This window comes from Engystomops pustulosus, chromosome 4 (assembly GCF_040894005.1).
Source record: "Engystomops pustulosus chromosome 4, aEngPut4.maternal, whole genome shotgun sequence".
NCBI classification, from domain to species: domain Eukaryota; kingdom Metazoa; phylum Chordata; class Amphibia; order Anura; family Leptodactylidae; genus Engystomops; species Engystomops pustulosus.
This window is the reverse complement of record NC_092414.1, coordinates 163257870-163281626: the sequence shown is the minus strand read 5'-3', so window position 1 is coordinate 163281626 and position 23757 is coordinate 163257870. Positions and strand designations below refer to the sequence as shown.

Below are 23757 nucleotides of genomic sequence, written 5' to 3'. Positions count from 1 at the left end.
CACAAACTATTTTCTCATCACTACTTGATCAACTAAGATGATCTGTTGTGTATACAAGCTGCATTTTCATGGTGACAGGAGGCCGTAGGGTTTTCAGACTTCTAAAGTTCTATTTCATGATTTCATTATGAATTCTTCTTTTGTTGCAGTTCATAATTTTTTTTTATGGGAAAGGGTGTTGGGTGGGGGGGGGGTTAAAATGTTTTTCAGCAAGTTCATAGAAAGCATGAAGAAGTTGCTATTACACTTTGTATAGATGGATTTGCACGCTGTGATTTTGCACGCACTTCGTACATGATCACTTGCATTAAACTGATTATAATAACTGTGATTTTAACCAAATGACACTGATACTGTTAGTGATCTCTATTTGACACCCATAGTAGCCTCTCAAAGGCTCCTGGCTGTCATAGCAACTGATTGGCGCCCCTTATGATGTCATGGGGGGAGGTGACAATTGGATCCAAGATGGTGACACCTGGGCAACCATGCCTTCATTTAAAGGACATCTACGACAAGGATGAAAGACTGTTTGAAAATGAGCCTAAGGGGCTCCAGGCTCCATTGACACCTATGGTGCATGGAGCCCCTTAGGCTCATCTGCATACAGTCCTTCATCCTGGCATTTTAAAGGTTAGTGTCAGCAGCGATTAGGTTAAAATAGATCTAGATTAGGGTAAAATAGATCTAGATTATGTGGTTAGCAGGGGAATTGGAGATGTCTTCGTGGATAAGCTTACTGGCGAGGAAAGGGTCAGCTGAGAAGTATGCTTGGCGGGTACGGCAAGGGCCCATTTGTTGCCCATTTCTTCCTCATTGCCTGAAATCACTTCCTGCATTAGAGAAGCACTGGATGTTATCAAAGACACTCTGTCAGCCGCACATTTATTTTCAGATCCAGCCAGATTAAACCATCTAAAAGCAGCTCCGAACCAGAGCATCTCCCCACAACAATTGTGCTTTTTATTTTTCTTTGTGTGTAATATTCACTGAACCCACTCCGTCAATTAACGGTGCTGTCCGACCATAGACCTTTGTGTTGTGTCTATTGGATGAACAGAAACTAACTAGGTTTGTTCTTAAGTTGAATTTGTATGTAAGTAGGAACAGGTAGATTTTATAGCTTCAGACAAAAAAAATTGTTGTCCTTGTGACAATTGGATTTTTAAGGTTTTATGTTGTCATGGGAACAAGGATTATAAATAAAACTTAATTCAGACACCTCACAGCTGATCAGCCTGGGACTAAAGTAACATCCAGAGAGCTTCACCAGAGGTCACAGTGGGCAGATAGGTCCGTCTGAAACTAGGGGTCGTCTGTAAGTCGGATATTCTTAAGTCAGGGACCGCCTGTATTTGATCAGTGGTTGTTGGTACACTCACCGTTCTCAAAAAACAGGAGTCTGGTCCTCATTGGATGAAGGAAGCAATGCTTGTCTATGGCACCTTTCATATCTGTTGAGCTGATGGGGATGGACAAGCCAATGTTATTTGCATATTTTGTGATAGAAGTGTTTATTAGGGAAACTGCTTTAACCATTGGAACACCCTATAGCAGTGATGGCGAACCTATGGCACGGGTGCCAGAGCTGGCACTCAGAGCCCTTTCTGTGGGCACTCAGGCCATCAGCCCAGGACAGAGTTCACCAAACAGGTTTAAATCCATTGACTGTTTGGAACTGCATGAAAAGTGAGAAGGTGTTGTGAAAGAACTGCATTATCTTTGGAGGTCATCCTGCTGGACCCACCATTCTTCCTAAACATAGAGACCCTGGAGAGAAGCTACAATAATAGTCTGAATTTGCCCACTTTGCTTCAACTGTATGGGTGGCCTCAAGGGGCCGATACAATTAAAGAAGTGAAAGCACAGGTAACAGTAAGTTACTGCTTAAAATGGCACATTGGCACATCAGGGTAAATAAGTGGGTTTTGGTTGTAGTTTGGGCACTCGGTCTCTAAAAGGTTCGCCATCACTGCCCTATAGTGTGTTGTAGTTTCTGTTTCAAATATAGACCAAGATCCATACGTAAATGGAGCCTTGATGCCAATGTTTTTATTTATTTTTTATAGCTCCTTAATTTATTTATATTACGGTAGATCCCATAATAAAGTCCTTTTTCCCCATTGATCCTGCACTGCATTTTGATAGGGTTCTTGTATCTGTAGGCGCTAAAACACAAGACTGTATATGTTTGGTTTGTGAATTATGGAGAGTGTAGTGGCTGGAATTCATGGCAATGTCGAGGAGGGGACTAGGAGCAACGTAGTAAATATATACAGAGTCTCTGCTTCCACACTGTTATCATGGTTACAGTTTGGCACTGCTGTTCTGCTGGGTTGAAGGGACTCCATGAATCCTGTATTACTATGATGCTTCTAGTCCCATCCTTGGCAACGTTGTTGGTCCTTGATTTAGGCTGCGGTGACGCATGGCGTTTTGGTTGCATGTGCCAGGACACAAGTGTTTTTTAATGCTACTATGCGTTTGCTCCATTGCTGTAAGTGTAAGCAGCCGTGTAAACATTTTCACAGCTGTTTACACTTGCAGCAGTGAAGAAAAACACTTTCAAAGTAGCCAAAGCATTGTAATATTTAAGGACGCGTGTGTTCTGACGTGACCATATCGCCACGTGAATGCGCCCTCACAAAGTGATTTAGGCATTATGGTTCAGGTGGTAAATGACGCGGCAGCCAGCCAGTTATCATTCCATTATCACTGAGGAATCCTGCTGCTGAAATACTCTTACTGATACTTCTTTTTATGTAATAGCAACATAATGAATACTATACAGATAAATGATGAGAAGTTTCTTATTCTTAAATTTCTTCTTCATAGATTTGAGGCTCATATGTGGCATATTCTTTGTTCGGTACATTATTATTAGCATTTTTTATAGAGCACCATTTATTCCATGGTTATGAACAATCAATAAGAGATTCATATACATTACATCAAGTAAAGACCAAAAGCAAGTACAAAATACAAAGCTACAGTGATTAGGAGACAAGTGCAAGGAGGACCCTGCCCGTGAGAGCTCACAATCTATGTGGGAGGGTATTGGCTAATTGTTTCGGAGATATATGGGGGGGGCAGGTTGTGGCCGGTTTTGTAAGTCGTGGTTAGTATTTTAAATTGAAAATTTAAATGGTTGCAATAGGTAAGCATTGGAGAGACTGGCAGAAAGGCGAGGCAGAGGAAAGACGAGGAGACAGATGGATTAGGCGGGCAGAAGAGTTGAGGATGGAGAGTTAACTGAGATTGAAAGCCATGAGACTTAATTTGATTAAAGGTGTAGATGGAGAAGAGTAGGGGTCTCCGCACAGAACCTTGAGGGATGCCAACAGAGAGTGGCCGAGGTGATGTGGGAGTGATAGATGTTGAATGTCCATGAGAGGACCAAGTCAGTGATGCCAGGAGCACATTTGCCTTGGCTGACAGTAGGTTATTAGAGACTTTGGTCAGCGCAGTCTCAGTGGAGCGATTGGGTTGAAAACCAGATTGTAGTTTGTCAAAGAGCGAGTTGGAGTAAAGCTAGTAAGATACCTCTAGATAGACATGTTGTTCCAGGAGTTTTGAAGCAAATGGAAGTAGTGAGATAGCTTCTTTAGCATGGGTGTGACAGGTGCATGTTGGAAGATGGAACAATACCACTCGCTAGGTAAAGGTTAAAAAGATGAGTTAGAGCTTGGATGGGCACAGTGATAAGGTTGGGGATAAGATGCAGTGGAGTTGGGTAAATCGCACAAGTAGTGAGATATGAGCTTACACAGCATGGAGGAAACTCATCAGTAAGGGAAGAGAAGTTGGTTAAGCGGGAGGGGGGGGATTGGATATTCTAGGTGGGTTGCTGGGATTAAAGGTTGAAACGTTCCCTGATACCTTCTATTGTGTTTTTAAAGTGTAAGTCAAAATGCTCAGCTGAAATGAGAGAGGTTGGTGTGGTGCAAGAGGACGTAGAAGGACATTAAGGGTAGAAAATATTTGTCTTGGGTTGAGGGGTTGTCTTGTCATATGACGTGTAGTTTCTGCACTCTTCTACCTAATTATGGAAACCCTTCTATAAAGAATTGAAATCTTTGATACAACAAATCCTTCCAGTTTGGTAGTAACAAGATGTGACCTGCTTTTCACATCTGTAAAATAATGAATTGCCAGATAAAACATAAGAGCTCCGTTTATGTAGTAAACAGATAAATGACTGCTTTGCTCTTGGTTAGTCACTGATTTGTACACTTAAGTTCTTGTCACTATAATAGTTAACCCTTTTATCTTTATCTTCTCTTTTCCCTCTCCACATTCCTTTGGTCATCTGGTTTATATTTTACTAAATATTTTGTTAATTTTCCCCCATTGTATTTTAGATTATTCTTATTGAGGGGGGTTTATCACTTTCGATTCTAATACTTCTGCTACTTTTTGAGACTTTTTTTTTTTTTTTTTTTTTGGGGGGGGGGCGCATTGCTGAATTTACAATTTTTTGCATTTTTTTTACATGTCCACAAAAGTTTGTTGTTTTCTTGTGTTGCACCTGGTTAATCTTAGGAATCCAGATGTTAATGTCTAAAAAAAGACACACTCCTCTGCTGACATATGATAAAGATTAGAAGTGGTTGCTCAAAAATTTGTCACTTTTGTGCGACTTTTTAAAGATGCCAAATTTCACACAGTCTAAGAGAAATCAGACAAGCCCAAAACACAGACCTAAAAATAAAACCGGAACAAATTGACGGCTTACAGCTAATTCACGTTTACCCATCTTGATTAACTTCTTCCGTATTCATCGGACAATTTCCTGTTAGTTGTTTTTACACTTTAAAAGGGTTATTCCCATGAAGGCAAGATTCTTAAATATACTCAGTAAAACAAAATAACACATTCTCTGATTCACTGTTATTAACAAAAATACAGCATTTCGCAGATATAAGTCCAACCTGTCTCAATCAGTTCTGGACTATACAATTTCAGTTGCCCCTAGACACGACCCTGTAACTTCTGACTTGGGGTCGGGTTGCCATCTTGGATTTCTGTGTGAGTTTCTCTCCTTCTGCACTCTAGCCCCGCCCCCAGCACTCTAGCCCCACCCCCCAGTCCAGGACGCAGCTCAAAAACACTCACTCACTTCCTACCAGCAAACAGCACATGGTGAGGAGAGAGAAACTGCAAGATAGGGGGAGGCAGACACATATCTGTGTAAACAGAGCAGAGCTGACAGTGAATAATAGGCATCTCATGGATCTCATCATCTCTGATCTCTCTTTCTATGTGTCAGATACTAGTACAATGTTCAGAAGCTAAATTAAAGTGTATATAAACCTTGTACCCTGATAATCTAACCTCATTGTCAGCTCATAGAACTAGATGCATAATAAAGTGTCTGCTTAGAGAGTCCAGCCCACACCCTGGAATTTTACACTGACCATCACTTAGTGATAGGAGCTAAAACAGCAATAAAACTGAGCAACATTGTAAAGTAAGGGGTTAAAATGATTTTTCATGAAAAAAAGCCTTTAAGTTACTGGTCTGGTCTATCAGTCCTGGTGTATACAGTTTTGGTTGGTCTGGGATCTAAGCGTAAATTTTCTATCTTGTAGGGGCGGGCATGGATAGCTTCTCCTCTATGCCTTCAGCTACTCCCCTCTCCAATAAAAGACGAGTACACACATAGAAACACACAGACACTTCCTGACGGCAAGCAACAGTGAGACTTGCCCTACAAGCTACAGGCAAGATAAGCTCTTTATCCAGTGGGAAGGCACTCTGTTTTTTTTTTTTAATAGCTCAAATATAGCAGTGCTTGAGTGTGTCATTGTGTTTTATATCGATCTCATGGATCTCCTCATCTCTGATCTGTGTCATCTCTCTTTCTATGTGTCAGATACTAGTAAAGTGTTCAGAGACTAAATAAAAGTATAGATAAACCCTGTACCCTCATAGTCTAAGCACATTGTCAGCACACAACATCTGACAGCACAGAGGAATCATGAAGTGTCTGGTTAGAGAGTCCCCACCCACGCCATCATTATAGGAGCTAAAACAGCAATAAAATTAGTAAGGGGTTAAAAATTATATTGTGTATACATCACTTGGGGTTTCAAATTTAAGAACTAGCTTTTATGGGCAAATCCCTTTTAGTGATTATGCTGTAATAAAGAGGAGTCCATATAACACAGGTGAAGCCACACATTCAGTTTTTCAGATGCAGTTTTTTTTTTTAAGCCAAAAGCAGGTGTAGTTCATATTGGGTGAGGACTTATCATTAAGGGTGAAGACACATGTGGCGTTTTTGGGCCGTTTTTAGTTAGTGCGTTTTCAGATCGTAAAAAACGCATGCGCTTTTGACAGGTTTAACCAATTATCTTAATTCAAACTTGTCAAAAACGCCTAAAAACTGCCTAAAAACGCCACGTGTGTCTTCACCTTTAGGAGTGCTGCTCCTCCTCAGTTTTCACTCCATTGCTGGTTTGGGCATCAAAAACTAAATCTGAAAAACTGAACGTGTGGACGTGTGGGGTCACATGTGGTGTCAGATTACATCTGTGTTTCAAATGGAACACACGCAATCGGTAAGGAGCACCCACTGCCTTGCATTGTATGCATCGCAAATGCATTTCACTGAAACGCAGATATCGGGCCAAGCCCTGCCCCTGGACACTTGCAGTGCAATTCAAGCGCAATCAACCGCTACAATCATAAGTGGCGTTTACATTGCGTATTGAAATGCAATACAACAGCTGAGCAGACGAGATTTGCCTAAATACATTGTTTTTAACAAATGCAATATTAACGCACCATTAACACATTGTTAATATGTGATCGGTAAAACCACGCAACCGTTAACGCAATGTTAGCACGTGCGTTAACATTAGCGTTTTGTAAACGCAAGTGTTAACAGCTGTTTAATTAGACAAATCACTCTTCAGCTATTGCAATGCGTTTTTAAACACATGCGTTCAACGTGACGTGTGACCGCACCCTATGGTTTACCAATTGTTATAATACTTTCCCTTCTAGATTCAGCGTAGACAGCAGGTCTAGAAGGAGGCTTATGATGTAATATCTGTGCATCGCTGTAGTAGGGGACCATCCCAGCACCTGTGGCAACACATCACCCGAGGACATCAATCTCACACATAAAACATTATATGGGGTAAGGGCCTGATATGTAGGTGGTCAGCTGTTACCGCAGTATCACTCCCTTCTAGGAGGCAGCACTCACGTAATCCTACTATTCTTTTCAACCCAATTGCAGCCAAAATGTTCTCCGTATTGAAGTGGTGGTTGTTGTGCACTCAGGGTGGTGATGGAGTGGACTAGAAAAGAATTGCAGCTTTGTGCGCTCTTCTGGATGGGAAACAAATACTAGTTGGGGCTCTCAGTACTAGGTTGATTAGATTGTGAGCCCCATGGGGACAGGGACCGATGTATCAAACAATGTGCAGCGCTGCGTAATCTGTGTGCACTATATAAATAAAGAATTATTATTTATTATTAGGTTAGTACAATAGAGAAATAATTTAACACAATTCATTTCTCTTTGAGAACGCAGATAAAGTGAAGAGGTCCTTGAATGCTTAATAAAACATGTTATATTAAGTAGTTATAACATAAGTTTTCTTACTAAAGTACAAAAATGTAATGTCTCCCAGATCTGCAGGTATTTCAGGAGATCTTAAAGGAAATCTACCACATGGATGCAGTATTGTACACCAAGTAGACTTGGTGTGCTTGGCCGTGGTCACACCTTCTGCTGTTATGAAAGCGACTCTAGGGCACAGGGGGCTGGCTCTAGGCCGTTCGCATATGCGTTTCCAGGGAAACGCATGCGATCAATAAGCAGGCCCCAGTGTCTTGCACTTAAACAATGCAAGATAGCGGGGCCTTGTTACTGATCGCACAGTAGCGGAATGTGTGAGGGTCTGGCTCTGGGTGGAGGCGGTCAGTAACGCTAAAAAGAACGGCGTGCATAATTAGCAGACAACAGAGCCAAGAGGGGCTTCTGTGATGTAGACAGAAGCCCCTGAGGGTGCATTCACGTGTGGGGTTTTGGATGCGTCAAAACGTATGCATCGAAATGCATGCGTTTTAAAATGTTACAATGCGTTTTGCTACTCTGGAAGCGTTTTCCTTCATTGCTGTAAGTAAAAATGCGTACACAGCTGCTTACATTTCCAGCAATAAAAAAATACTTCCAGAGTCGCCAACGGCAAAGTAACATTTTAAGATGCATGCGTTCTGACGCATCCAAAACGCCACGTGTGAATGCACCCTGAGTGGATGTACCATACAGCATCCATGTGGTAGATTTCCTTTCATGTGCAGTGTTATAGCCTGACACACAAGAGCCTCCACACTGGTCTGGGCTGAGAGAACGGCCTGTAGCTGCTGCTAGATTTGTCTTCACTCCCTGCTGGTGCTGCTGTGTACACATCTTCTGCAGCTGTGTTGGGAGATTTTTGTTCCCTCTTTTATAGTAATGTGATACAAACTCAGCGGGAATGTACTATGTGTGGGATGGGAGGCAGGTTTTTCATTATTTGCAAAAAAATATCAAAATGCTAATATAATTGACACATCTGTTTCTGCAGTCTTTACGTCCTCCACTTTGTAGGAAAAGAACGCTCCGTAATGGGTAATGTTTCAGAAATGTCTAACACCTGCACAAGACGCAGCACATTTTCACAGCATTTCACTCATGCACAGCTGCTGGGGGATGGTGCAGCCATTGATTATTATGCCTGACAGGGAGAATACTGATTGCATTATCCTCTGGTGCAGTGCAAAGCTAATGTGAAACTAAACGCAGAGCCCAGGCACAGAAGCAACAGAGCTTCATTATCATAATTGTATAATTGTTTCAGCAAAACCACTCAGCACAGGGATTAACCAAGATATGATCCTGCATTCGTGTAGCTACAGCATTCTCAAGGTATGTTTGCTTCATAATGCATCAAATCAAATGGTAGGTTCCCTTTAAAGGGCATCTACCACCAGGATGAAGGATTGTAAACCAAGCACCCTGACATACTGGTGTGTGCCCCCTCTGTCAGGTTCTGCTATTCTTTGAGATTCCTATGCCCTTGTTTTTAAGAAAAAAATGGCCACAGGCTGATTTGCATAATTTTAAAAACCTTTTTTTGAAAAAAAACCCCAAAGGCATAAGAAGTTAAAAGAAGAGCAGATCCTGCCAGAGGGGGTGCACCCCAGTTTGTCAGTGTGCTTGGTTTACAATCCTTCATCCTGATGGTAGATTTCCTTTAAGATCTAAGTATAAGGCATTATGCCTGGTAAAACCCCTAAAAAATTTTTTTATAACTTTCATATGACTTGCGTGCAACTTTTCCTGTCTTTCTCTTTAATAATTTTTCCGGCAAAAGTCCAAAGAAAATTGCTTAGACACGCCACTTTGTTTATTCATGCGAGATGCTGCAGCCTTGCTACAGTAACTATGACATAAGCAGAGACACAGAAAATATAAATGTTTGGCCGGAGCCTTGCAGTTCTGATGACTGCGCCAGAATCTATTACTGGGACATAATAGTAATTTTATCATGGCCCATGTTTTATTCAGATGGTTGTACCTTATGATATGAATTTACCATGTATTTTACAGAGGAATAAGGGAATAAAGGGGAAAAATAATTTCAACTATTGAGAAGAATTAGTGTAGATTGGGTGTATATTCTCCACAACTTTATACGGGATGAGGTAGAGAACTCCCCATTCCCTGCTGTGCCCCTCCACCCTTCTGCTTCCATCCCCCTACACTTACACAATAGGCAGATTTATCATCCCTTGCACATTGTTTTTCTGTTGGTTTCTTTTTGCAGGTTTTCTGATCCACAAACTTTTTTCCAAAAAGTGTGTCAGGAGTGGTTTAGGGCAGCCCCAGCTTTACATTCTAACTATAGCCTGCATTGGAAGATTGCTATATAACAACCTCTAAGCAACAAAATGGGGGGAATTTATTACTGAACTTGCTCCAGAATACTGGCAGATTTTTGCCCCAAAATGCCATTGTCTAAAATGCCTTGCACTATATTTATTTAGAACTTTTTTGGCACTTTAGTGACTTGTCTCAGGGAGTGTCGCCTTTGTAAAATGCTAGTTGTCTTAAGGGAAAGGGGGTGCTGCCAACAAAAAAATAGTCTAAGCGCCAAAAATTTCTGGCGCACCAACCAATACTGGGTCTAAAGTAGGAACCGACAGTCTAACACTGCAGCAGAATTTATAATCAAAGTGATAAATCTGGTGCACCAGAAGACTAGTGATTTCTAGCCAGAGACTGGCAGAACCCCAGACACATTGTTAAATTCTCCCCAATGTCTCTTTACTTGCTACAACACTCCCTGTGGCTCTTGCACTTCTCTTGCCCTACTATATATACACACATATATATAATATTTATAACATATTTAAAGGAAATCTACCATCAAAATCAAGCATGATAAACCAGAGACACTTTATAATTACCCCAGACACTGTGACACTAGTAATCCATTGGCAGCGCAGATGATGGCTTCCTTCTGAAATCAACTTTTCTCAAATTATGCTGATGAACTTGAGGGGCTCTGGTGGGTGTTTCCAGAGCCCTATCATAGCTGCCGATTCACAAGCTGTTACAATGAGCAGAACATGTCTTCCCCTCCTCCTGCTCTGCCCCACCTCCCCCTGCCTGTGTAATATAGCAGCAGCATGAAGTACAGCTGCAGGGGAGATCTGTTCTGCATGTTGAGAGGCTAGTTTTACACTTCTGTATGCTCGCCCGGGTGAGCGTATGGGAGCACACTGGAGAGCAGCGCTCACCCCTCTCCTCTGCATAGCGAGACATGGCACCTGGCTGTAAACACAGGTAGAGATAGAGCATGCTCTATCTTTTCCCCCATGCACAGTATGCTACCAGGCGCCATAGCTGTCCATGGGGATATTTTGCGGCCGGATATACATCCCCACAAGGGTTGTGTGCAAGCAGCCTAACACGAGTGAACAGATATCACTGAGAGGCTCTGGAAACAATCCAGAGCTCTTCAGGCTCATTCCCATAATTTTAAACGTTGATGTTGGACGGAAAGAGACGATGGATAACAAATATAAGAGGTTATCACAGTCACTGTGTCACTGGATTTTGATCGTAGATTTCCTTCAAAAAATACTTGGAATAGAAGATGTTTTCTCAGATGTGTTATTCCAAGAATTCTGGGAATGTATTCCTGTATCCTGTGACACTGTTCAGTCACTGCTGACATTGCCAGACTATACATGAGTTTAGAGAAACATGATTTAGGAGTAGTGACATGCTCTGTTTAAAGGCAGTCTATCCCTTTCAAGCGTCTGATGCATCTAAAAAGGGGCAACTTTGTTTTATTTTAATTAGAAATCTGTATGGTATGTGGGATCCTAGCTCATATTGACATATATACGGTATATGAATATTCAGAATGAAGGCCTATAGAGAACAGAGCCAGATCCAGTTCTGTTTGTGTGTAGTGGTTGGCACCAGGAACTGCAGCCATGGATCTCCACTGATCTGATATTGATGATCTGTCCTATGGAAACATAAGATCCATGCTCAAATGTGTCACTTGGTGAATCATGGCTGATCGCTGTGGAATATGATTTATCAGATACATTTGGAAAGGGAGGGTGGAGTTTGGAGAAACTCTCTAAAAACTCTTCCTTGAACACTCGGAGATCTTGTCCCACCCCTTACTGCCCCCCATTGTCGGGACATTCACACATACTCCTGAGGCACAGATCTTGCATACTGTCACTCCAGATTCTTGCTGCTTCTTCCTCTGAAGTGCTGAGACAGCTGTCCGGTGGGGTGGAGCGTGGAGCACAGCGAGCCATAGGTTATTGAGATGGCAGAACTTTAACTCACCTCCAACTCCTGTTCTCCTTGAGTGCATGTGCAGAGCGGAGGAGAACTGCTGTTTACTAATGATCAGTTCAGCAAGCTCTTGGCTGAACAGGCTGGTTTTTTATGTAAGCCAGTCTTGAAGGACACAGAACAATATTATCTTATTTCTTCACCTCTTTGGAGTAACACAGATCAGATTGCTGACATAGAGACGTTTATGGTAGAGTAAGTTTGTCTTTTGTGTATTACACATATAAGTTCCAGTTTCTTGCATTACATTGTGTCTGATGATAATTCCTAGATTCAACAATCTCTCTTGTTTGTTCCAGGAGCAGTTTTTTTGGAAGATTGATGTCTGGCAGAAATCACGTACAGGACTGTAAACTTCCACATTGGTATACAAGTAATTTGCTTCTAGGAATAGATGACAATAGCATTTTCCACAACTGAATGCCTCCTAACTAATAAATGATGTATATCACCCAGACATGTAGAGCATGCTAAACCTGTGCTTCCTCACATAGTTAGAAGCCCTTGGGCATGCCCTTACCACTCATGCATCCTCACCTTGCTTCTAAACCCTTTGCCCTAAAGCTGGAGGCCTTAGAAGTGACCCCATCTTTTCACAAGATCTGTCCTATTTTTACGTGATGGTTCCAGAGCGTGATGTTAGGCCCACTAGTTTGTGATGTCATCCCTGACCCCACCCTGCGAGGGCGACAGCTCGACACCCAGATTTTTTGTTGGTGCCCGAGATGATGAGACAGACTTCCTGGAATCAAACATGAATCCGGACGAGATTGAATTCTACGAAGAAGAGGAAGATGAGGATGAGGAAGAGACGGTAAGGAAAATCTTACTTTGAGACAATTTGTTTAGTAGTTTATTTCATCCACACATGTTAATTCAAAGAAATGTGTCTTCTTGTCTTGTTTCTTTTAATTTTATAATACAATTTGTATGGAAGGCACCATGCAGGGGTCTGGCCTATCCATGGCTGCAAGTAATGTATGCCATAACTTCCTTACAAAGTCCAGTACCTTACTATAAAATCTGAAATTATTAAAATATTCTACATTTTGAAGTGGAATATTATACTGATATTTCTTTTTAAGCAATAAAGAGCTAGAAAAGCAAAGCATTTGTTGGACCTAGTTAAAGGGGTTGTTCAGAGGTTGAAAAGCATGGCTTCTTTCTTCCTAAAACAGCACCACACCTGACCGTGGTTTGTGCTGGTATTGCAGTTCAGCTACATAGAGCTTAATGGCTCTTAGTTTCAATAGCATACACTGCCCATGGTCAGCAGAGGAGCTCTTTTTGGAAGAAAGCAGCAATGTTTTACACCTTCTGGACAACCCCTTTAAGCAGTTACAGGGGTTCTCTGTTTACCCCATGATTAATATAGTGCGATTGCCCTGCTTCAACTCCCAATTTCCAGTTATGCTGCTGTAGCCTATTGACTCTCGGAAATCCCATAAGTGTCACCAGTCACAATACCTGTTGTGGCCATTTAGTGGCTTAAACAGGTTTTGCTTACACAGAACAAGTGACATCAGTAGGTGCCACAACTTGCCAATATTTGTGGCCAAAACGACAGTGTCTGTGAACTATATACAGAAGTGACGTTGGAAATTAGGAACCGAGCATGGACTGAATGCACTTTATTTTTTTTGTCTTATACTTGCCATGATCTGTTTTCCAAAATTCCTTGACAGTAGCCAAAGTTTGTGTTATTACTGCTCCTGACAAATTTAATTCTCAATATCCCATTAAAGTAGGCCCTTTATATAAATCAGTAGTACTGGCAAACTGGGCCGCCATCAGGAAGTTTGAGGCCCAGACTGGCAAATTTTGTGGGCCCCCCACAGAATGATAATCCAGCCCTGTGTGCACGGCGAATTCCCTGCACCTGAGAATTTGTAAAGGATAGACAAGCAAAGGAGAGAGGGGGCAAATCGCACATAGAGTAGTCATTTCTGTATAAAAGGGGTTTTCCAAGACTTTTCTCTTTCTTAGTGGCCAAGATGGGGCTGTTTAAAAAAATAAAACTGCACTTACCTGTGCCCCTGTTAACAAATGGGGCTTGTTCACGCCCACCCTTTTAAGTGGTAGCTTGTGCTCAAAGGAAGTGGAGAGAGGCTCAATAAATTTAATTGTGCTAGGTTTTAGGCACAACTCTAAGGGTGATGTCACACATGGCGGGTTTTTTTTGGTCCGTTTTTAAGCACGTGTTTTCAGTCCATTTAAAACTTATCCGTTTTTGATCGTTTTTATCTGTTTTTCCCAATTATCCTAATAGATAAACAGTTTGTAAGCAGCCAAGCACTTGGTAAATGGTAAAAAACTGATGCATTTTCAAACGGACTGAAACCGCCCGGTGTCTTGTATAGTGTAAATGCAAGACACCGGGCGCTGATTGGTGATCGCACGCGTTTGCATACAAACACATATGCGATCGGTTGCGGGCCGCCCCAGTGAGATTTGGTTCCGTTACAAAACAGAATCAAAACACTCACTCGAATTACAGGTAGTGTTACCTGACTGACAGCAGAAGTATTATGTAATCTAATTCCAGGCTACCTGATCCTTAGCTCCAATAATATCTTCCATCAGGGAAATGGTAGGACCCAAACACACTAGTAACCAACCCCAACAAAATTGGCTGATTCATTGGGTTCATTTGGTTCATTTCCCCCCAGTCTGTATGGGTCTGGGGAGAGCTGTTATTTGTAACCAGGTTTTATTTTGGCAAGTGGGCTTGGGCACATCCCTTCCATGTGATTCTCTGATCTCCATACTTATGGGGATAAACACACAAATTAAGAGTGCTGTAACTCATTTTCTAGGGTAGATGTGTTTCCCTGGCGTGTTAGATAACAAGCAGATAGATTAAGCAGAGGTTTTGGACTCTGGCCCCTGGTTTACAATTTCGAAATGCGATAAATACAAGAAGGATTGAAGTGTTAGTAGTTTGTCTATCCACAGAGAGAGTGACTCTGTGGAATACCTCAGGGATATTACTAAGGAAGCTCCCAGGGAGCTGAGGAGATATCTGTCACCTTATTTATTGGATGTAAGATGTCCTTTGCTTCCACACTGGATTGTAGCCATCTCTTCCAAGATAAAGAGCATTTGTTGTCTCAGGTAATGTCTACATGTTCTACAAATGGCTGGAGCTTAGCGGACGCATCACCTAGGCATTAGTACATGAAAGGCTTAGCTGACAATGATGTCATGGGCTCTGTACTATGGTTACAGGATAGTTTATGCATATGATGGATCAGTTTTAATCTGTTTTGCACACCATTGTATGAGATCTTGTGTCTATAGCCACCTTTTATGTTACACAGCATTGATGGTAACCAATTGTATGCAGAAGAACTATCCTGTCAGTAACCCCTGGGAGATGAGTCCCAGTCTCTACACAATGCTGCTTATACTTCTGGGGGAGTTGGGAAATGGTAGACACCCGAATGTGCTCAGCCCGTGGAAACAAATATGTGTGGCGGTCCGATCTCACGGCCTGTACCCATTGCACAGTACGGGAGTTCTTATATCATACAGAAATATGATATATTGTCTGCTGGTTGAACTGCAGCGACTGTAAGAAGTGTAACTATGTCAGTGTTGCAGTTCGACCGGCAGAAGGGAGTCCTTGCATCATATTTTCGTATGATTTATAGACTCCCCTCTTGTGCAGTGTTTTTATGCTGTGAGATTCCCGTCTTTTGTTTTCACAGGCAGAACAAATTTGTCTGCCAAAACACATATACATTTTCCATTAAATGAGGACCTGCACTTTTACCCTGGATTTTGGTCCGGATACGCCTTGCTACTCAGTGGGAAGTTCTCAGTTGTCTCTGAGGGCATTGGTGCTTGATAAATATGAACTTTTATAGGCGTCTTCATGCAATGAAAATAAATTTGGGCTTCACTGTTTATGTAATGCTGTTATTGTTTTGCTGTAGATGTATAGAACTTTTATATTGAGATGTCTGTCCATTCAATGCAGCCTCCGGAGCGCCAGATCGTGGTGGGAATTTGTGCCATGACAAAAAAGTCCAAGTCAAAGCCCATGACGCAAATTTTGGAGCGTCTATGCAAATTTGAGTACATCACTGTGGTTATCATGTCTGAAGATATTATCCTTAATGAACCTGTGGAGAAGTGGCCTATCTGTGACTGCCTCATCTCTTTCCACTCTAAAGGTAAGGTCTCCCCTGTGCGGTGCTATGTACTCTGGGGTCACTACTCCTGACAGCTTGCGAGGCTTCTATTTAGCCAGGCTTCAAAATCTTTTTAATAATTAAATACATCCTGTCAGCTAATCAGTTAAATTGGATGGCTGAGCAGCTAATGAGGGGTATCTAGTGACCGCTTTGTGAGAGCTGGTCTTCACTTTGCATACACACAGTGCATGGGGATTTTTGAACTGATGTGTATACTATGAAAGATTTTTTTTTTGGACCGGGTCAGAAATTAAAACCTATATCGACTTGTATCCAAAAACCTGGAAATTTTCTGCTGGTAATTTCAAAAAGGTATTTCAAAAAAGTATATGAAATACATATTTTGAGTACATCTACCACCGGGATGAAGGATTGTAAACCAAGCACACAGTCATACTGGTGTGTGCAAGATCCGCTCTTCTCTTAGGTTCTTATGCCCTAGTTTTTTTTTCTTTTTAAAGGCTTTAACAATTATGCAAATGAATGTTATTGTTAATGGAGCCCCTGAGGTTTATTTGCATAATTTTAAAGCCTTTTAAAAAAAAAAAAAAAACAAGGGCATAGTAAGCTTAAAGAAGAGCAGATCCTGCCAGAGGAGGCACACACCAGTATGTCAGTGTGCTTGGTTTACAATCCTTCATCCTGGTGGTAGTTAATTGTAATAAATCGACTTGCCTTAATTTACTATATATGGTAAACATCATGAAAAATGTAAGCCTATATTTATACCTACCCTTCACATGGGAAATAATGAAGTAATTTCAAGTTCAGGGTATGTGGATGTTTGTGCATATTATAATCATCCCCATCACCATGCTGCTGCCATATGAACAGTCAAAACGGCTAATAGATAGCCAAGTACAACCTTTTAGTCCCTCAGACTTTGTATAGGATGGCAGCATACATACAAGGTTAAAGCCCACACTGACACTCATCTGCTGGTCTTTTTGAGGTTACCACCACTCAAAACCCTCCAAATCCTCCACCGTGTCATAGAGGGATGGTGCATATATATGTTTTAGTGTGAAACACTTTCTCACTCCTGTGGACCTGGTTGCTGCTGACACAGGTGCCACCAGTGAGCTGATCCATACCTGAGGTGTATGGACCTGTAAATTTGCATCTCTTGTCAGTGGCTCATCCTGTGCTCGGTAAAAAGCATTTACCGTATTTATCGGATTATAAGATGCACACCAGATTTATTCATCCATAAAAATGCTAATAATATTTTGCACCAATTAAAATTTCCCTGTTGGTCACACACAAGCACAGCACATACAGCTCTTCAACATCCATCCATTCAAATACACAACTCTGCTACATCAATGCACGCACTCAGGTCTTCTACATACATTCACTCACATGAATACACTCAGCACTGCTATACACATATACATGAAAAATTATACTTACAAAGACCAGGTAAACATTTTTATCAAGACAACAGTTGACTACTAGACAGTGTTTTTAGGATAGCAGGTAAATTGTGATTTGATAAGATTTGTTAACAGTCCGTTTTCTCTATAGGATTTCCACTGGATAAAGCTGTTGCTTACTCAAAGCTCCGCAATCCATTCTTGATCAATGACTTGGATATGCAGTATTTCATCCAAGACAGGTTGGTTTTTGGTTTTGGTTAGTAAACTTTTTTGTTATTTAATATATTGTATAATGCAGACAGGACACCCATTCACTTTCAGCCTCATGCACACAGACCGTAACCTGGGCAAAGCATTTGGCCGGCTGCAGGAGAGAGGAGGGGTGAGCACTTCACACCTCTCTCCACACAAAGGCAAAATATAGGACATGCCCCACCTGGCTCAGTCATGGTGCTGTGAGACACAGTGTGACCTGATGCCCTAGACATCTATGGAGATCATAAACCGGCCGCAAAATTAACCTACTAGATCACTGTCCCCATAACTGATGTGTACGTGAGGGCTTAAACAGGAGCCATGTCTGCTACTAATGGGACATGGGTGCAACATATTCTGTCTCTGTGTTCTCTGTCAATATGTTGACAAATTTATGACCGATGCAGAGGCCATCAATAGTAATTCCTGGAAAACCACTCTTTATCAATTGTGCAATGTCTATTGTAAGGTGGAATTATGGTGGAATTATTAAAGCAGATTGGGATATAGTATTAAAATGCTATGGGAGCCTTTCATTGGGGGAAAATGTGAAATCTTTATGACAGGTCCCATTTAAACTTTTGCTAGATGTGTTTGCTGGAAGCTAGTAACTCTTAACAACAAAGGAACGGGCATGTTAAAGTTCCAATTACCTCATCTATTTTCCTGTATGGGACATTTGCATGCACAGCAGATTTAGACAATTTTTAAGTGGGTATTCCAAGAATAATAATTCCTTTAATAATAATAATAATTCCTTTATTTATATAGCACACACAGGTTAAGCAGAGCTACACAGAACTTGCCAAATCAGTCCCTATCCCAATAGGGCTCACAAGTTAATCAACCTACTAGTATGTTTTGGAGTTTGGGTGGAAACCGGAGGACCCAGAGGAAACCACGCAAACACAGAAAAAGCATAATTTATATTCAAATGGGTCATTAAAATATAAGCAAATATGTAATTCGTTCCTACTTAAAATGTTGCTCCCCTTAGCGGTCAAATGTTGTGAGCATACACCATAATGAAGAATTGAATTGTTGCTGGCCCTTTAATCAGTCCATTCATTGTCTCCCTGTGGAAAAGGCAGAAGATGGCCGCTGGTCACATGTCCACATCACACATCATATGTCTTGCACTTGCCTGGGCAGGTCATGTGATCACCACTATGTTTGGCTGTAGTGGGTAGGTTGCAGTACATCCAGTATGGCCAGTGCTGTGGTGAGACATCATCTCAGTGAGGTGATGTGCAGTGATGCCACTTACACATCATTACTATGGTAAGAGAGCAGGACAGTCTGTTATATCATCACTGGGAGCAGGGCATAAGAGGGAGGAGCTGCTACTGAGAACTAAATCATCATGGGAGTTGTAGTTGTAGATGACTGCCTTCTTGGAGATAATTCCGCCTACTTTAGTAAGCCCATTAAAGTTAGTGATAAAAGCAAACTCTTTAAGCTCTGTTTTGTGATTAATGACATTTAGGTCTGTTGTATTTATTTACTTGAAGCATTATGGATGTTTGTCTCAGCCATTCATATTCCTGGAATACCCCCTTAAAGGAAATCTACGATCAAAATGAAGCATGATAAAACCAGGAGCACTTGCTGGGGTGGGGTGAAACAGTGTAACAGTCTGTAAAGCCAGATCACTGATGTGCTAGGGTAGCCTCTCAGGCTCATTAGCATAATTATAAAAGATGATTTGAGAAGGAGGCCATGGACAACAAATATAACAGGATTACCACAGTTACGGTGCCTGGATCTATGTGTAAGTGGGTTATCATGATGGATTTTGATTGTAGATTTCCTTTAAAGGTCTGTAATATCCAGCAAAATTTGCAGACAGAGGCTGAAGTCAATCAGTGTATTGCGCCTTACTAATTTTAGTTTCTCCTTTATCTGTAGACGGGAAGTATATCGCATTTTGCAGCAAGAAGGAATAGATCTTCCTCGATATGCTGTACTTAACAGAGATCCTGACAAGCCCGATGGTACGTTTACACCACATATATGGAAATTGGCAAATTTATCTACCAAAAACTGCCCTTAATCTGGACATAAATTCTGTGGTCTGTCTGTCATTGGAGAGAACTTGTTATAAGGCTTATGGTATAGTTTAGGCTCAAGGTTGACTAACTTACCACTTATTATGGAACCTGTCATGCTATCCCTTATTTGTAAATGTTTTCTTCCTATTTCCCAAAGATTTTTATTTGCTTGGATTTTTTCTATAATTTGTTTTTAAAATATATATACAGTACATACGCAGATACAGTATATCTCAATAATATGATGATATTTTGTAAGCTCTTGTGGGAAAGGGCCCTCACTCCTATTGTTTCATATGACCATGTTACTACTATGTAATGTCTTATTTTATCTGTATATGTTCCCCATAATCCGTAAAGCGCTACGGAATTTGATAAAAATAAAGATTATGATGCTTGTGTTGAATTCTGTATTTATGAAGCTTTTAACCCTCTTCTTAAGTAACTTCTAAAGTCACCTAACATGAACATGGTGTTGAGGGTGGCACTGCTTGTGGTTGGTTTAATTCCCAACTCTATTTTCAGCCTTCAGATGGATAGCCGTGATCATAGCGCATACTGCACAGGGGACATGACCTGCATTAATGAATTAATACATTATAAGATGTATATTAATTTGAAGTGTTTTTTTACAGAGTGTAACCTGGTGGAAGGTGAAGACCAGGTAGAGGTGAATGGAGAAATATTTCCTAAACCCTTTGTAGAAAAGCCTGTGAGTGCTGAAGATCACAATGTATATATCTATTACCCAACATCAGCAGGAGGTGGAAGCCAGAGGCTCTTCAGGAAGGTAAATCTTTGGATGTATACATTTCAGAGACTATGGTTTCCTACACAATGATTCATCTCATAACAAGATTACTAACTTCAAGAACCTAGAACTAATCTAGTTTCTGCTACTGAGTGATGACTATGTATTAATAAAAATGTATATCGCAAGTGAATTGCCTCATACACGTGTCTTACCTGCAGTGGAAGAGTCCGGTTTCATACATGAAAACTTTAAAAAAGGAACAATCTTATATTCTAGGCAAAATATTGCTTTCAGACAATGAATAGAAATAATAATAATACTATTAATAATAAATAATAATAATTTATATAGAACACACAGATTATGCAGCGCTGCACAGAGCTTGCAAAATCAGTCCCTGTCCCGATGGGGCCCACAATATCAACCTATCAGTATGTTTTCGAGTGTAGGAAGAAAACCGGAGAACCCAGCGGATACCCCATAAACACGGAGAGAACATACAAACTCTTTGCAGATGTTGACCCTTGGGCATGAACCCAAGTCTCCAGCGCTGCAAGGATTTAGTGCTAACCCCTAAACCCAACAAATGAAATGAAAAGTTACAAACCTATACTGATAACATAGCATTAGACCTAATATGAGAAATGTATAACATACTGCCAAGCCTATGGTTTGCTCATTTATGTGTGGAAATTTACACAAAATTAAAAATACGGTCTATTTGTAATTATTGACATTAAAGTTAAATGGAAAGACAATGATGCACAAATTTATAGTGTTTACATACAAATTTTATACAGCCTCTAAAAACCCCAACCTCTTTGAATAGACCAAGGCAAGTGGTTATACTTTGTGTGAAGTTAACACTGTCTCTTGTTATTACAGATTGGCAGTCGCAGCAGTGTTTATTCTCCAGAGAGCAGTGTTAGGAAGACCGGATCTTATATTTATGAAGAATTCATGCCAACTGATGGTACTGATGTTAAGGTGAAAAGTACTGTTCATATCTTGCTTTTTGTTATTCTGTCATTGTGGAAATATTACATTAGTAATCTTTACATGTCATTTAGGTATATACAGTTGGTCCAGATTATGCTCATGCCGAGGCCCGGAAGTCTCCAGCGTTGGATGGGAAAGTGGAACGTGACAGTGAAGGGAAGGAAATCCGTTATCCAGTCATGTTGACTGCTATGGAAAAGCTGGTTGCCCGTAAAGTCTGCTTGGCCTTCAAGGTTAATGCAATGGGAATGATGAACTCATTATTGTATACAGTGCATACTTGCAATATAAGAGAGTAGGAGTATTTTAAAGGACATCTACCATCAAAATCAAGCATGATAAACCAGGCACTGTGATTATCCGTTATTTATGGCCTCCTTTCTTCTAAAAACAACTTTTATAATTATGCTTACCCCAGTCACACTTTCTGGATCTATGAGGATCCAGATACCGTGATTTTGATGGTAGATTTTCTTTAAAGGAAACCTACCACTTCGGATAGGGCTTCTAAGCATCAAATTCCGTGCACCAGCTCAAATGCCGTGCACCATGCGCGCGACCACTTCCTATTCATGGTGCACCGAGTGCGGACCACGGTGCGGGGAAGCTACTTCGGATATAAAGATTAATAAAGCATTTAAATGCTTAAAAACCGTTTAAGAACATAACGAAGCTAAGCGCCGGCACCAGCTCACCCTGACCTGGTGCACGGCATTTGCTGCTTAGATGCCCTATCCAAAGTGGTAGGTTTCCTTTAAATCACAGGAATTGGATGTTAAACTCTTGGTATAGTAGACACATTATACCCTTGTAACTTTTACTGTACACTTCAAAGTTAAATGAAAGACCAAGGAAGTCAGAATTATTACCCAATGAGGCATAACTAACCTTAAACATCTGCCACATAATTGGTTTACCAGGGCTGCTTCTCATTTATAAACATGTTTTAAATAATTAACTTAAGGGGTATTTCCATTTCAGCAAATAAACATTGTTTATATAATGATTACACAATTTTCCAATATATTTTTTGTTTCGATTCGTCATCACTTTTCTAGATCTCTATTTGTTGTCATTCCATAAGAAGCTTCATTGTTAACTTCCTGTGGATAAAAGTCAATCCCTGGTCATGTCATGTCACACAGGTGCACTGCTCAGTAGTATCACATAGAATAATCAGAGCTGTGTGATATAACGTGCGGGGCACCTGTGTGACATCACATGACCAGGGACTGGTTTTTATCCACATGAAGTCAATACAGAAGCTTTTTATAGAATGAAAGCAAGCAGAGATCTAGAAAATTATCAGGAAAAGTTACAGAAAATATATTGGAAATTTATATGACTTTTCATTATACAAACAATATTTATTTGAAAGGGGAGCAACTCCTTTAACCCTTCAATGATGAGGCCTGAAAAGGCTTTAATGAGCGGGCATTTTGTGTACCGTAAGGGCCATAACCTCTTTTTTTTTTTTTCTTGTCTGACACATAGGCTTTTTTGTAATGTATAATACATATATTTTTTACATTTTCAAATTAACTCAAAATAAACATTATGGGGCACATTTACCCGGCCACTGGAGTTCACCAAAAGTGCATTGTCCGACTAAAATGTACTGTGCAGCGATTCACTAAGATCGGTCACCCAATATCTTGCATGTGTCGCTTCGCCGCTCAGCTCCGACAGAGTTCACCATCTTTTTCATGGTGGATGAACTGCAACACAATTTGAATGTTAAATTCACGTTGAGTCCGAATCAGTTAGATCATCCAATGGCACGCCCCCGCAATATGTGTCGCATGGAAGCCAGCACAGCTGCGCCAAAAATCAATGTTATATGTGCGCAAATCCCGGCGCAGACACTTGCTAAATACCTGACCAAGCCGGTAAACCCAAAAACGGCACACAGTCCGACAAAAGTGTGCTCCGGGACCCTTAGTAAATGAGCCCCTATATATGAATTCCCTATTTTGAGTCAGTAGTTTTCATATATAATTTGTATAGTCTTGAGCAAACAGGGCGAGTACTGCAATGTTTAAAATGTTTTACTGCAATGTTTTAAAATTTTATTGGGAAATATTCATTTGTTTATAAAAGTTTTCCTAGTTTTTCCTATAGATTCCCCAGTTACAGGGGAAAATGACTCCCTGAGGGGGCAGATGTCTGTGGCAGAGCTGTATTGGGTCTGATCGGACCAAGCGGCTCTGCTTAATCCTTGCAGAGCCGTTGG

The 23757-nt window shown here is 40.8% G+C and overlaps 1 protein-coding gene across 15 annotated transcripts in view; it reads left to right on the top strand.

Annotated features, from left to right (window-relative positions):
• PPIP5K1 (diphosphoinositol pentakisphosphate kinase 1) overlaps positions 1-23757 on the top strand; it is a 116304-nt gene that overhangs the window by 2179 nt on the left and 90368 nt on the right. For 13 of the 15 annotated variants that reach the window (XM_072148386.1, XM_072148380.1, XM_072148385.1 and 10 more), the window contains exons 2-8: positions 12187-12701; positions 15870-16065; positions 17614-17704; positions 19629-19714; positions 20407-20561; positions 21411-21512; positions 21596-21757. In XM_072148386.1, the coding sequence (XP_072004487.1) occupies positions 12546-12701; positions 15870-16065; positions 17614-17704; positions 19629-19714; positions 20407-20561; positions 21411-21512; positions 21596-21757 (948 nt within the window). In that variant the 5' untranslated portion in view covers positions 12187-12545. Of the gene's footprint in view, positions 1-11776; positions 12083-12186; positions 12702-15869; positions 16066-17613; positions 17705-19628; positions 19715-20406; positions 20562-21410; positions 21513-21595; positions 21758-23757 lie in introns of those variants that run through there. The other 2 variants (XM_072148374.1, XM_072148373.1) reach the window with 2 other exon arrangements.